The sequence below is a fragment of the Anastrepha ludens genome, chromosome 5, assembly GCF_028408465.1.
Source record: "Anastrepha ludens isolate Willacy chromosome 5, idAnaLude1.1, whole genome shotgun sequence".
Lineage (NCBI taxonomy): Eukaryota > Metazoa > Arthropoda > Insecta > Diptera > Tephritidae > Anastrepha > Anastrepha ludens.
Genome location: NC_071501.1, coordinates 17,231,666 through 17,247,056, shown reverse-complemented (window position 1 = coordinate 17,247,056; position 15,391 = coordinate 17,231,666). Strand labels below are relative to the sequence as shown.

The 15,391-nt window shown below is 38.1% G+C and overlaps 1 protein-coding gene across 1 annotated transcript; it reads right to left on the bottom strand.

Annotated features, from left to right (window-relative positions):
- Positions 1 to 407: 407 nt before the first annotated feature.
- LOC128863625 (uncharacterized) lies at positions 408 to 13,318 on the bottom strand. The gene is made up of 9 exons (XM_054102873.1): positions 12,703 to 13,318; positions 11,640 to 12,626; positions 11,234 to 11,586; positions 10,940 to 11,176; positions 6,150 to 6,279; positions 2,271 to 2,474; positions 1,208 to 2,194; positions 802 to 1,154; positions 408 to 740 (listed from the first exon to the last, which is right to left on the bottom strand). Exons 1-9 carry the CDS (start codon positions 12,916 to 12,918, stop codon positions 563 to 565), a joined length of 3,645 nt encoding a protein of 1,214 aa, XP_053958848.1. The 5' UTR covers positions 12,919 to 13,318; the 3' UTR covers positions 408 to 562.
- Between the last annotated feature and the right edge of the window lie 2,073 nt (positions 13,319 to 15,391).

Below are 15,391 nucleotides of genomic sequence, written 5' to 3'. Positions count from 1 at the left end.
TTGAATCAACTCCGGCTATGCTATACAGTGTTATATGCTATTTTTGGAAAATTAACTGTATTATTAAAATGAGATTTAAAACGAATCTAAATATTGCGTATTTAATATGCGCGATAATAGTACACAAATTTTGAACCACCATTAAAAATCAGCACCAGAAGTCCTATTAACTACTTTTTTCAGCGAAACAGTGCGTATTCTTTACAGGTTCCGCAAAGATTCTACAGAACTCCTCATTTCGTTTTCTTATCCGTACACAAATTTTACAAACGGACTATAACACGAGTATTTTGGCAGATGGTCATCACGACTGATCGGTATAAAATATAAGCGGCTTTGATCACTATTTTGCAAGTTTGATGCAAAAGAATGAAGTTTATATTGCAAATTAAAAGTAAATATTACAACATGTACCAGGTAGCAATAGATTTTGAATATATTGTTTTTAGTGCATGCACTTTGTTTTATTTGTTGAACAAATTCAACTCATTTTTATCCTTACCAAAACGACGGCTGTATGTTGTTTCTCTCCGTAAGACTACCAGCGCCTGAACTGTTTTCTTTAAAAAATTGTTTGGCTGCCCGATAATACTGTTTCAGCAGTCGCATCTACCCCTGTCAACGAATTGGAGAGTTTTGTGTCAACAGTAGAATCTAGTGGAGGTTTCGGCTTTCTACCTAAAGAAAAATTGCCACTCTGTTTGGAGACAACTGGGATAAGATTTTCGGCTGATTTTGTTCTAAGAAAACCCCAAAATAATTTACTTACAAGTTTTTAATAATTAATTATTTTTTACTTACACAGTTTTCAGTACAGCCAATTTTGGTATATTTTTCGTATGTGTTTTTTCGCCTGAAGCCTCTAACGCTGCTAATTCCTCCGGATGAGTTTTTTTTTTGTGCGTACGACAATTAGCCCCATTGGCAAAGGTTTTATAGCAGAAATCACATGAATAAGGTTTTAGACCACTGTGGAGTATTAAATGATTTTTCAGCGTTTTGGCTCGTTTGAAAGCCCGCCCACAGTAGTCACATTTGTGGCGCATAACATCAGAATGTACAAGCATATGTAAGTTTAAAGTCACACGAGAATTCAGTTTTAAACCACACTCGCTGCAGATGTGCTTATTAGAACTGTGCGTGTCCATATGTTTCTACAAAAATTCATAATTATAATTTTCTTTACACAATATGAATTTCCAATTACCTTTAGGCGCGCACGATTTTTAAAACCTTTTTTACATATTTCGCATTCAAAAGGTGCAAAGTCTGTATGTGTAAGCATGTGTTCTCGTAGTGTAGCTTCCGTTCGTGTTCCTTCACCACATTCCTCACAAATAAATGGACGAATATCTTCGTGAACAAACTTTATATGACTGGCAACATATCCTTTTTTCGAAAATTTTCGATCACATTGGGGACATGGAAATATTCGTTTCTCAAAAAGTGGTCGATGTGTTTTTATATGAAAATTCAGATCAAATATAGTCTTGAAGGATTTGGAGCACTGGGAACATGTCAACGGTTCTAATGCCATTCCATGTCTTTTCTTCATATGTATACGATAATTGCCAGGACGTTGAAAATGAAGTGAGCAGTCGCTACAATAGTATTTGTCATCATTTGGCTTTTTCTCAGCACGGATAAGACACTTTCCGGACTTATCTTGCCCTTTTAAACCTTCTTTTGTACTTATGTTTATTCTGGTTTTTAATTTTCTTTGTTGTTCTTTCGAAGGCACCTCAGGAGGATACTTACTATCATTACTTTCTCCATCACATTCTTTTATTGCACAAAACGGCTTATTCTCTGCGGTTTCAACACCAAAATCGCTGGCAAAAGGATCTTCATTATCATCTCTCTCTTCTTCATCGGATTGAGTACCATCTCGTGGATTTTCTCTTTTCAATATGATCTCAAATGTATTCAAATTTTCCATAACTGCTTGATCAGTATTCTCAGTGAAACAGTCTTCTTCATATTGGTGCGTATATAACTGAGCTGGATCTTCCTTCAAAATTCCATATTTCAACCGAATTGACTGAAAATCTGTATCCTTACTGTAGTGACCACTTTGCAGGGCAGTATACATTTCTTGCACTTTAGCAACACGTTCATTGAAATTCGCAATATTTGACACCAATGAAGTGCACTCCGTGCATAACAATTGAGGCAGATCATCATCGTGTTTAACCTGAATGTAAATACAATCGGTAAGAAATATTAAAAGGATATATGCATACATATGCACATTTAAAACTTAATCATACTTGTACGTAAAAATATTTTCCAATTGCAACGGCCAATGTACTCCTTTTATGGTCACTATTTCCACCAGAAGTTATTAGTGGTTGATGTTCATAGAATATATTTTTACTATTTATATCAATTTTCGCGCAAAGTCGACACCAACAGTGCCAATCTTTGGATGTGGAAGAGGAATTGTACCCTCCATAAGCTTCCATTTTTTTTTTCTTTTATATGAATATTAATTAGAAATCGTTAGCGAATCGTGTTGATCGTGCGTTCCGCCTCTCCATTCAAATGAATTTTCTTATTTTCAGAAAAGTAAGTTTTCGCCCAAGGATAATAGATTTCCAAGGTTTGGCCAATAACTATGGTTGAAACCAAAAGAGTATGCGAAAGCAATAGAAACTACCAATTATACACACGGCCACACAATTACAGGCTTAATATTCACGTAAGCTTTCACAATTTAACACGCGCTTTTTGTTTTCATTAGATTGTTTACTTTAAATCTCACAAATCACACTGAACTTTCACAAACAAGCAAATTCCCATCCTTTTGTTTGTTTTGTTCATTTCTTTTGTATTCGAAAGGGAACTGACGTCAGACTTGCCAAATCGCGATAAATAAAGTAAAGACCTAAGCGAATTGAGTAGCATAAGTGGTACGTTGCCAAAACAGATACTTTGTTTTTTTGCGATTTCGACAAGTTGGACGTCAGTTCAATTTCCAATACAAGAGTCAAAAGGAATATAAATTGTGAGATTCAAACTAACCAAACTAATGAAAACGATGTACCGTGAGTTAAATTGTGAAAGCACAAATTAATATAAAACCTTCTAATGCAGTTTGTTTTGTGAAGATGCCGTGGCAAGAAAGTGTGTGTGTGCGTATAATTTCTTCTGTTTGGTTTTTTCCACTGTCTTCGCCTACTCTTCTTATTCACAGACAAGTAATTCCCCTTCCTTTTGTTTGTTTGGACTTTTGCGGAACGGCGAGTTCCGAAGGCGCAATTTTCTTCACTATTGTGGGAACAAACTGAACAATCCAATGTGGCAACACCAGTATTCGTAAAGGAGTTCTCACGAATTCCTTTTGTTCTCTTCTTCGCAGTTTTGTAGCAAGAACTTTTTGAATAATAATTTTTCGTAACTGAAATGATTAGCTTTCAGAACCTTGAATCGAGTAACACGCAAAGCAGTTTTTATCACTAAATTTATAGTTTGTAAAGTTTGAATCGTTTATTTGAATAAAGCAGTTAATAGTAATATATATATATATGTGTGGCACTTTCATGTCCCCCACATAATTGGTGACCCCTACGAAGAATTTTAGCGCAACAAGATGTCCAACACTGAGGACACGATTGAACAGGATGGTGCATCCAACGGAGATTCCGAGGCAGATTTCCAAGTCCCCAGAACACATGTAGACCGGTACGAACGCATAGAGCTACCCCCATTCTGGAGCCAGCAGGCACAACTATGGTTCGCTGCAGTAGAGGCGCAATTCCAGCTTCGCAGAATCACATCCGACGCAACCAAATATTATACCGTCATCGCTCGATTGGATCAAGATGCTCTAATCGTCGTGGAAAATTTAATAACCAACCCGCCTACAAACGATAAGTATAGCACGCTGAAAAACGCACTATTGAACCATTTTGCACTCTCACAGAGTCGACGATTCAAAATGCTGTTATCTGGCGTAGAGTTGGGCGACCGACGCCCATCCGAATTACTCGCGGAAATAAATCGTCTGGGAGGAGATAAACTCGACCCGGCATTCGTTCGAGTTATTTGGTTAGAGCGACTTCCGCCACAAGGCCAAATGGCACTAGTGGGAAGGGACCAAGAAGATAACGTCCAACTCTCCCAGCTCGCTAATCAAGTAATGGAGGTGCAACGCAATGCAAATTACCAAAATCTCATGCCAGTCTCACGAAATGTCAGTACGAATGCGCTACAACAACAAGTCGACAAACTAGCTGAGCAACTGGAGAAGTTAATCCTTGAGCGCAGTAACAATAACAGCAGTGGAGCCAGCAATCCATTGCCAAACGCTTCCTATTCCACACCACTTGTATGTTTCTACCACCGCAGGTTCGGGGCACGCGCTAACAAATGCACGAAACCCTGCGCATTCGTCGAAGGCAAGGGAAACGCAAGCAGCCGCCAGTAGTATCGACGAGCACCGGCGGCGATACAACACCTCGTCGACTTTTCGTTTACGATCGCAACACAGGCATGAAACTCCTCGTCGATACCGGCGCGGATATTTCTGTCACCCCACCTCCGCAAGGAGTCAAACTATCACCAAGAGCGCTTCGACTACAGGCAGCAAACGGCACCAAAATCGACACGTATGGCGATAAGCCCCTCACTCTTAACATAGGACTACGTCAACCGATTCGCTGGGTATTCTGTATGGCCAACGTACCGTACCCCATAATCGGCGCAGACCTCCTACACGAATACGGGCTTATAGTGAATCTGAAACAAGGCTGTTTAATTGACCGCAACTCAGGTAACCGTAGCGTCGGCTCATATGCAACAGCATCAATCACCGACATTACCACACTCACGCAAACTAACAGATTCAGCAACATTCTGAAGGAGTTCCCGGAATTGTTGGGCAATCCGTCAAACCGTACGGCAACCAAACACTCCGTCAAGCACTTCATACCCACCACCGGCCCACCATGCCTCCAACGAGTCCGCCAACTATGTCCGGAACGCCTCAAAATCGCAAAAGAAGAATTCCAACTCATGGTAGATTTGGGTTACGCGAGGCCATCGAACAGTCCTTGGGCCAGCCCCCTCCACATGGCAAAGAAAAAGAACGGAGATTGGAGACCATGTGGAGACTACCGCAGATTAAACGAGCAAACTACCCCGGACCGGTACCCAACTTCTCTGCTCCAGGACTACTCTTCGATCCTGGCAGGGAAAAACATATTTACTAAAATCGATCTCAGGCGCGCATTTCATCACATACCGGTAGCAGAAGAGAACATCCCCAAAACTGCCGTAATCACCCCATTCGGTCTATTTGAGTTTACCTCAATGCCGTTCGGGCTTCGTAACGCCGCCCAATCGTTCCAGCGTTTCATCAACGAAGCCCTGTCTGGACTCGAATTCGTTTACGCCTACATCGATGACCTACTGATAGCATCAAACAGCACCCAACAACATGAGCAGCATCTTCGTCTAGTTTTCCAACAACTCAGCAAATACGGACTCTGCATAAACGCCGATAAATGCGTTTTCGGAGCTTCCACCGTTGATTTCCTAGGCTACCGCATAACGCCCAACGGCTCCGCGCCACTTCCGGACCGTGTCCAAGCATTACGAGACTTTCCGAGGCCTAAAACTATTTTAGAATTAAGGAGATTTTTAGGGGCCATTAACTTCTATAGAAGACACATCAGTAGAGCCGCCTCCATTCAAGCACCACTCAACGACCTTCTTAAAGACTCTAAGAAAAACGATCGGCGACCAGTTCCATGGACAGCAGAGTCCGAAAAGGCTTTCGAAGAGGTGAAAGAGAAGCTCGCTCAAGCTACCCTCTTAGCACATCCGATTTCTGGCGCTAAGCTTCGAGTGACGTGCGACGCATCTAGCACAGCGTTGGGAGCGGTTTTGGAGCAACAACATAACGGCACGTGGCAGCCGCTTGGGTTCTTTTCGAAGAAACTTTCGCCAGCACAGAAGAACTATAGCACATATGATAGGGAACTGACGGCGGTTTTCGAAGCAATAAAGAACTTCCGGCATTGGGTCGAGGCCCGTGAGTTCACTGTCAGAACCGATCACAAACCGTTGATTTACGCATTTCGACAGCAGTCCGATAAAGCTTCTCCACGCCAAATAAGACAACTGGGATTCATTAGTCAATTCACCACAAGAATAGAGCACATCTCTGGCTCGGACAACGACATAGCGGACACTTTTTCGCGTATTGACACAATGCACACACCGGTTATGATCGACCACGATGAGTTATCACGCACCCAAGCAGCAGACGATGAGCTAAAACAATTACTTGAGCAGAACGAAACATCACTTAAGTTCCAGAAACTAACCTTTGGTTTGGACGGGCAGGCAATCTACTGCGATGTCTCCACCAATAACATTCGTCCATTTGTGCCGTTAGGGTTACGTCGCAAAGTCTACGAGGCACTGCACAACTTGGCACATCCCAGCGGCAGATCCACCGTTAAAATCGTCGCACAACGATATGTTTGGCCGTCAATGAACAAGGACATCACCGAGTGGGCCAGAAACTGCATCCCATGCCAACGTTCCAAGACAGCGCGACACGCGCACACAAGATTTGCAGCATTTCCAGAGCCCGACGAAAGGTTCGACCACGTCCACCTGGATCTGGTCGGCCCATTGCCCGAATCGCAGGGATTCAGGTATTGCCTAACAGCCATCGATCGCTTCACCAAGTGGCCCGAAGCAATTGCTATAAAAGATATTACAGCCAGCACCGTTGCCAGCGTATTCTACACACATTGGATATCACGCTTCGGATGTCCCAAGTTGCTAACCACGGACCAGGGTTCACAATTCGAAAGCGCACTCTTCACAGCACTCTCACGATTGGTCGGGGGTAAACGAATCCGTACTACAGCATACCACCCAGCTTCAAATGGCCTAGTTGAAAGATGGCACCGCACATTGAAGGCAGCAATAATGTGCCATCAGACCCCGCAATGGACCCATGCTACAAGGAAGAGCTAAAAGCCTCTCCAGCAGAATATCTCTATGGCTCAACACTAAAGGTGCCCGGCGAGTTCTTCACAAACACCGATCCGCCAGTGGACCCTTATAGTTTTCTAGACGAATTCCGTTCACATATGCGAAAAATAAGGCCCGCTCCGACAACACACCACAACAAGCAGAAAACATTTTGTTTCAAAGATATAGAGACCTGCACTCATGTATTCCTGAGAGTTGATGCAGTTAAACGGCCGCTCGACCAGCCATACTCGGGCCCCCACAAAATAGTCAAGCGCATAGACAATAGGCTCTTTATAATAGACGTAAATGGGCGAGAAGTCACCGTCAACATAGACCGTATTAAACCCGCTCATTTGGCCAGTGATGATATTTTTGGAAGCGCTGCCCACTTTAGACGCGCATTGGTCAACTCGGGGGTACCCCTTCATCCTACAACATCAACGTGTCTACCACTGCAGCAGAGATCAGCACACGCGCCAAATAGCCAACCTTAAATTAGACTTTAATAAGTCCCACATAAAGCCTCATTTAGGGGGGAGTATTGTGGGAACAAACTGAACAATCCAATGTGGCAACACCAGTATTCGTAAAGGAGTTCTCACGAATTCCTTTTGTTCTCTTCTTCGCAGTTTTGTAGCAAGAACTTTTTGAATAATCATTTTTCGTAACTGAAATGATTAGCTTTCAGAACCTTGAATCGAGTAACACGCAAAGCAGTTTTTATCACTAAATTTATAGTTTGTAAAGTTTGAATCGTTTATTTGAATAAAGCAGTTAATAGTAATATATATATATATGTGTGGCACTTTCATGTCCCCCACACTATCATTCTTGTCGCGAACCAATGGGATACTAAACCAAAAACATGAATTCGCCTTGGCTATTCAGAACTTGTCAAAAGACACGAATTGCCATATCTAGAAGCAGTGTCCAGTAATCGAAGTCGGAGGATTTATTGTGAGACATTTTATCCTGATGAAAAGGTAATAAATTCGTAACAATATATTACAAAAGTAATGTTTATCAAAGCGAAAGAGGGTTTTTATAATATGTATGGTAATTGTTGCTGTAGCAGTAAGAGTAGTCGTAGACGGTGAATGCTACCATAACTTTGAAATCAAGACGCACATTCATTTTTCAGGACATCTTAGTTAAGCTAAGCCTTTTCTCTACTCTTTCAAGCCTTTATCGAAAAAATAAGGATGCATTTGAATTGAATTTAATTTAAATTACATTTATTTTCTGTATACAATTTTGTATAATAAAATCACTATCAATAAAAATATATGCGATACAAAACTTTTGTTCTTTAAACAGTTGTCATTTTCGGCGCACGTACGGCAAGTGTAGAAAGTTGACAGTTTTTGTGCATTCGGGCATGGCATACAGAACGTACGCACCGCCTTCCACTCAAATACATACATATACTTTATTTGGTATCAGTTATATTCGTTGCAACAACTGTCGCAATAGTCCCATTGAGACAGGCTTATTACACAGAAATAGACTATTGAGAATGTACCCTGAAAATCAATTGGGGACATTCTTGCTTGGGAGATTTGAGCTAAACGTAAAAAAATAAGCAATTTTACAAAAACAATTATTTTCAAGCTTTAACTATGCTTTTTTATTTAGAAATATCTAAATTTGTACATATTTTAGTATTTTTGATGCGATGCCTATGATATTTAAGGCTCCGACTCCATGCAGTATCCCCTCACTTGTTTTGAGAGGAATATTACGAATTTTGCAATGAAATTCACAGGATATGTTGATTTCGTGCTTATTTTGCTAAAACTAGCACCAACACTATTCAGTTAATAATAGTTTTTAAGTTATTTGTTGATAAAATTTGTCTTTTACCTTCACCAAATTTTGATACAATAAGTGCACTTATCACATTTATTGTAATAAATATTCAAACTACATTAACATACACACACGTTTTTAACTCTTTTTATTGATATATACCATAAATTAACAATTTAAATTCCATTTATAACTTGCAAACACTTGACGCGCCAGCTAAATTTACAATAACTGAAAAGCATGGCTGAATGGAGTACTGCCAGAAGCAAAAAATAATAAAAAAATTTAATGCGATTGAAAACGAAGCAACATAGGAACATAATTTCCACACACTATTTTTTGTTAGAATAATGAGGGAATGGGGGTTTACAACCTCTAAGGTGTATATATTGAGTTCATAAATACAGGTATCCCTCGTATAACGCGATAGTTACGTTCCAGAAGAATTGCGCGTTATCTAAAACATAGTTTTCTTATAAATTTGGGGGTTATGTTCCAATAGGTTTTTTTTAAATCAAATACATACAAAATAACAGATGCACATATATTTCAACTCAATACTAAAGTTCAGACTTTCTTATACAATTAAAAACACAAGATATGAATAATAATACATATGTACATACATATTTCAAAATTCAAAAAACAAAATTTAAATAATTATGTGCACATTAAAAAATTTAAAAACAAACTAAAACAAATTAAAGGTTTATTAAAAACTTTATTGTTATTCTTCAAACTTCTTATGGTAATTAATCTGTTTCACTGTCTTCAAAGATCTTTGCACGTGGGCGTTTTGGGGGAGCAATAGCTTCATAAGAAGATATTTCTTCAACATAGTTTTCGCTATTGGATAAGAAACTAGTTGTGGGACCTTGTGGTTCTCCTACTGGTTTTATAATTGCAAAATCTGTTATCAGTTTTTGGTGGGTGGTTTTTTTAAGCTCCTTTTCTGGTATACTCACACATGTTGTGAAGGCGAAAAAGGGTAATTCCCGGTTTACATTAAAAATACATTACATATTATATATGTGTGGTACGCAAATTAGTGTTACCAGATTTTATAATTATGTATTTTCCCCTTCGCGTTATATAAGCCTAAATTTCGCGTTGTACTGAAACCTAATTTTTCCAAATCGCGTTATATCGAAACCGCGTTATACAAGGATACCTGTATATATAAATACAATATCGATATGATTTTCGAAATACAGTTCAGCTTCACGTAAAATTCCTACGCGAAAAGGAGTACTACGCAAAAATACTGTGGATTGCGTAGCCGGAGTTGGGCTGATGAGGGTTATTTTTTTGAAGTGCGGCCGAAGGCCGCCTACGCAGAAGAAAGTTTTACGCAAAAATACTGTGGACAGCATAGACGATTTTTTATTCCAAATTTTCGCCTGCGGCGCTTTTTTTTTAAATATATATATGTATATATATATATCATATATTCATAATATAGTGAAAATTTGGAATTAAAAATCGCGCGATTTTTAATTCCAAATTTTTGCCTGCGGCGCTTTTTTTTCCTTTTTTTTAAATATATATATGTATATATATTTATCATATATTCATAATATAGTGAAAAATTTGGAATTAAAAATATATATATTATATATTCAAAATGCATACAATCAAACATACTTTACTGAAAATCAAGCATTATTATATATATGTATATAAATATATACATATATCCATAAATATACCTATATATATATATATATATATATATATATATTGTATATATATGAATAGACGTATATAATATAGAAATAATTTGTAAAATTTTGTATTTCTATTCATTTATTATCTTCTAAAATTGTTTATTTATACGATGTCTGGCAGCACTTCGGCTGGTTGTAGTGACCAAAATAGGAGGATTCTTGGTCAATTTTACAATTTTTAAACTCAAATAACTTAAAAACTACAAGCCGCCTGGGGGTGAGGATTTCACTTTTAGAAAGTAGAATACCCCCTCTACCCCCCCTTATACCCCTTTTTTTTAAAAGAGGCGGGGGACCGAATGGGTATTTTCCCGGAGATATCAAGACAAATACCAAGTCGAATAGGTTTTAATGTAAGCACATTTATTTGTTTAAAAAATTTTAAATAATATAATTTTTATCTTTACCAAAACGACGATGGTATGTTATTCCTCTCCGTAAGACTAGTCATGTCTAAACTGTTTTCTTTAAAAAATGTTTGGCTGCCCGATAACACTGTTTCAGCAGACGCATCTACTCCTGTCAACGAATTGGAGTGCTTTCTGTCAACAGTATAATCCAGTGGAGGTTTCGGCTTTCTACCTAACGAAAAATTGCCACTCTGTTTGGAGACAACTGGGATAAGATTTTCGGCTGATTTTGTTCTAAGGGAACCCCAAAATAATTTAAAGCTTTTTAATAATTAATTATTTTTTACTTACACAGTTTTCAGTACAGCCAATTTTGGTATATTTTTCGTATATGTTTTTTCGCCTGAAGCCTCTAAAGCTGCTAATTCCTCCGGATGAGTTTTTCTTTTATGCGTACGACAATTAGCCCCATTGGCAAAGGTTTTATCGCAGAAGTCACATGAATAAGGTTTTAGACCACTGTGGAGTATTAAATGATTTTTCAGCGTTTTGGCTCTTTTGAAAGCCCGCCCACAGTAGTCACATTTGTGTGGCATAACATCAGAATGTACGAGCATATGTAAGTTTAAAGTCGTACGAGAATTCAGTTTTAAACCACACTCGTTGCAGATGTGCTTATTAGAACTGTGCGTGTCCATATGTTTCTACAAAAATTCATAATTATAATTTTCTTTACACAATATGAATTTCCAATTACCTTTAGGCGCGCACGATTTTTAAAACCTTTCTTACATATTTCGCATTCAAAAGGTGCAAAGTCTGTATGTGTAAGCATGTGTTCTCGTAGTGTAGCTTCCGTTCGTGTTCCTTCACCACATTCTTCACAAATAAACGGACGAATATCTTCATGAACAAACTTTATATGGCTGGCAACATAACATTTTTGCGAAAATTTTCTGTCACATTGTGGGCATGGATATATTCGTTTCTCAGAGAGTGGTCGATGTGTTTTTATATGAAAATTCAGATCAAATATAGTCTTGAAGGATTTGGAGCATTGGGAACATGTCAACGGTTCTAATGCCATTCCATGTCTTTTCTTCATATGTGTACGATAATTGCCAGGACGTTGAAAATGAAGCGAGCAGTCGCTACAATAGTATTTGTCATCATTTGGCTCTTTGTCGGTGCGGATAAGACACTTTCCGGACTTATCTTGCCCTTTTAAACCTTCTTTTGTACTTATGTTTATTCTGGTTTTTAATTTTCTTTGCTGTTGTTTCGAAGGGATTCCAGGAGGACATTTATTATCATTACTTTCTCCGCTACTTTCGTTGATTGCACAAAATGGCTTGCCCTCAGCGGTCTCAATACCAAAATCGCTGGCAAAAGGATCTTCACTATCATCTCTCTCATCTTCATCGGATTGAGTACCATCTCGTGGATTTTCTCTTTTCAATATGATCTCAAATTTATTCAAATTTTCCATAACTGCTTGATCAGTATTCTCAGTGAAACAGTCTTCTTCATATTGGTGCGTATATAATTGAGCTGGATCTTCCTTCAAAATTCCATATTTCAACCGAATAGACTGAAAATCTGTATCCTTACTGTAGTGACCACTTTGCAGGGCAGTATACATTTCTTGTACTTTAGCAACACGTTCATTGAAATTCGCAATATTTGACACCAATGAAGTGCACTCCGTGCATAACAATTGAGGCAGATCATCATCGTGTTTAACCTGAATGTAAATACAATCGGTAAGAAATATTAAAAGGATATATGCATACATATGCACATTTGAAACTTAATCATACTTGTACGTAAAAATATTTTCCAATTGCAACGGCCAATGTACTCCTTTTATCGTCACTATTTCCACCAGCGGAAGTTATTAGTGGTTGATGTTCATAGAATATGTTTTTACTATGTGTATCAATTTTCGCGCAAAGTCGACACCAATAGAGCCAATCTTTGGATGTGGAAGAGGAATTGTAGCCTCCATAACCGACTGGATTGTTTAGTGCTTGCATGTTTTTTTTTTCTTTTATATGAATATTTATTAGAAATCGTTAGAGAATCGTGTTGATCATTGTTGGTATTTCCGGCTATTCATTCAAAAGAACTCTCGGCAAGGCGATAAGACTCTTATTTTCAGAAAGGAAGATTGCGCCCAAGGATGACAGATTTCCAAGGTTTGGCCAATAACTATGGTTGAAACCAAAAGAGTATGCGAAAACAATAGAAACTACCAATTAGACCGTACAATATTTACAGGCTCAATATTCTTTTATTTATTTTTTTGTGTGGCTTAGGTTGCTTAAGTATTTCTGAGGAAAGATTGAAACTTATTTGGCCACCTTAAGAGCTAAAACGCCAACTCCAAATGTATGTTTTCTCTTATTTCCAGTTATAGTTTGACTTGTGTCATCTGTTTTAAAGGTTAACTTGAATGCTTTGAGGAAGTTAGTGATGGTATTTTATTGTATTATGTTGTTGTTTCGATAGAATTCGATTATTTATAATTTTTTTTTTTTGGTGGGTACTTGTTTCTTGATTTAGAGTACTTGTTGCAGTGAAATATGATGTGGTTTGTGTTTTCTATCGTATTGCATGTTTCGCATTTATTGTTGTTGTATATTTTCATTTTGAATAGTGTATCTTTGAAAAGGTGTGGTTTGAGAGGATTCTATTGAACAGTTTTAGTTCTGTTGGTTGTATATTATATTATGGTTTTTTTTATGAAATCCGGGTTTTTTTAGTAGTCCTGGAAATAATTGGCCATAAGCTTTGCCTTTATTTAAAAATTTTTGTTTGTATTCTTGTTCCCATTCTTCTTTTATTTTTTATGTATCTCTTTTATGGCTTCTATGATTGTCCAGGGTAATCTGATTAGGCTTCCGGTTAGTGGTGCGTTATTTGCTGCAGAGTCTACTTTGTCGTTTGGTTTAATGTTGCTGTGGGCAGGGATGCGATGTATATTATTTCCAAATTTTTCGATGTCTGAGGCACGTATGGCTTCTATAATGTTTTGGGCGATGTAGTTCTTGTTTCCCTCGCTTTTTAGTGTGCTGATGCTACTAAGGCTATCTGAGAGGATGGCTACTTTCTGAAATTTTTGTTGTATGGCGAATTCTATTGCTTTTTCTATTGCAATCAGTTCGGCTGTCATAGAAGCTACTGTTTTATTGCAATAATATGTTTTCACTGTGTTGGATCTTTCGTGTATGAAAGCTACTCCTGTTTGGTTGTTTCTTATTGATCTATCTGTGAATATTATTTCGAATTGATTGTCATCGAGTTGTTTCTTTTTTTTCTGATATATCTGCTTTATAATGTCCTGGTTTGTTTCTTTTTTGTTTTTACCTGTTTCTTTGAAGAATCTGTCGTTCAAATGTAGTTTTTGAGTATGTGCCGGTATGTTGTTAATTGGTACTATGTTATGAAATATTAGGTTATATTTCTGGCAGGTTGAATAGTAGCTGGATTTTTTATCAAGCTTGTTAGTATCATTCTTTTTGCCGGAAGGTTGTATGCAATACATTTGATTATTTCCTTTGCTGTTGCCATCTCCAATCTATATTTGGGTGGCATCTCTGCAGCCATATGGTAAATTATGTGTGTTGGCGTCGATCTAATTAGTCCTAAACTTCGTCTGATGTTTGTATTGCAGTATTTTGTGAGTTTTTGTAAGGCGGCTTTAGTAATATTAGCGAAGGTTGAAGTAGCGTAGTCCACTTTTGCTCGGGCGAGGGTTTTGTACAGCTGCAGAGCTTATTGTGGATATATTCCGAAGGTGCAACCGCCAAGTATATTTAGGAAGCGGCACGTTTGGTTGGCTTTCCCCCCTATTTGTTTAATATGTTGTGTGCATGAGTTATTTACGCTTACATATGTATCTGCCCAGGTATTAAATTTGGTGAGCTTGCCTTTATCTTGTCATTGAGAATTGCCTGAGTTTGTTCTTTTTTACGATCGTAACAAACAATGAAGAAATCGTCGGCGAATTGGAACAGTTTGCAGTCTTCGTTGATTATTGCGTAGGTCTGTGTAGTGTATAGGTTGAAGAGTGTCGGACTGAGTTCACTGCCTTGAGCTAGTCCATTGCTCGTGCTTACTTTCTCTTGGCCTAGTATGAGGTTTCGGCGTATTAAGTTCAATAGTTTTATTTGTTCTCCGTCTTGCAGTTGTAGCAGCATACGGTGAGAAATGGACCTTTTGCTGAGTTTTTGTTTCTAGTATGTAGGAACTTTTGGGTTCGTAGGTGTGGAGTCTTGGCGTGTATTTCTAGCTATGAATTCTAGATATTTTCTTTTATCTTGGTTATTCCAGGAGTTGTTTATTTGTTTTTCGCATTGGTATTTTTTTAAGGTCTTTGATTTTCTCCCACATATCTTTAATATTTATTGGTTCGGAAATTTCGTCTATTACTTCTTTGAAGGATGTATTTTTGGAGTTTACTCCTTAAGAAACGATATATAAGGCCCATGGTATGAAAAATATGGG

Coding starts and splice junctions, on each gene's coding strand:
- LOC128863625 (XM_054102873.1), bottom strand. CDS start 12,918: ATGCAAGCACTAAACAATCCAGTCGGTTATGGAGGCTACAATTCCTCT. Junction 12,627..12,702: donor GAAAATATTTTTACGTACAA/GTATGATTAAGT, acceptor ATTTACATTCAG/GTTAAACACGATGATGATCT. Junction 2,195..2,270: donor GAAAATATTTTTACGTACAA/GTATGATTAAGT, acceptor ATTTACATTCAG/GTTAAACACGATGATGATCT.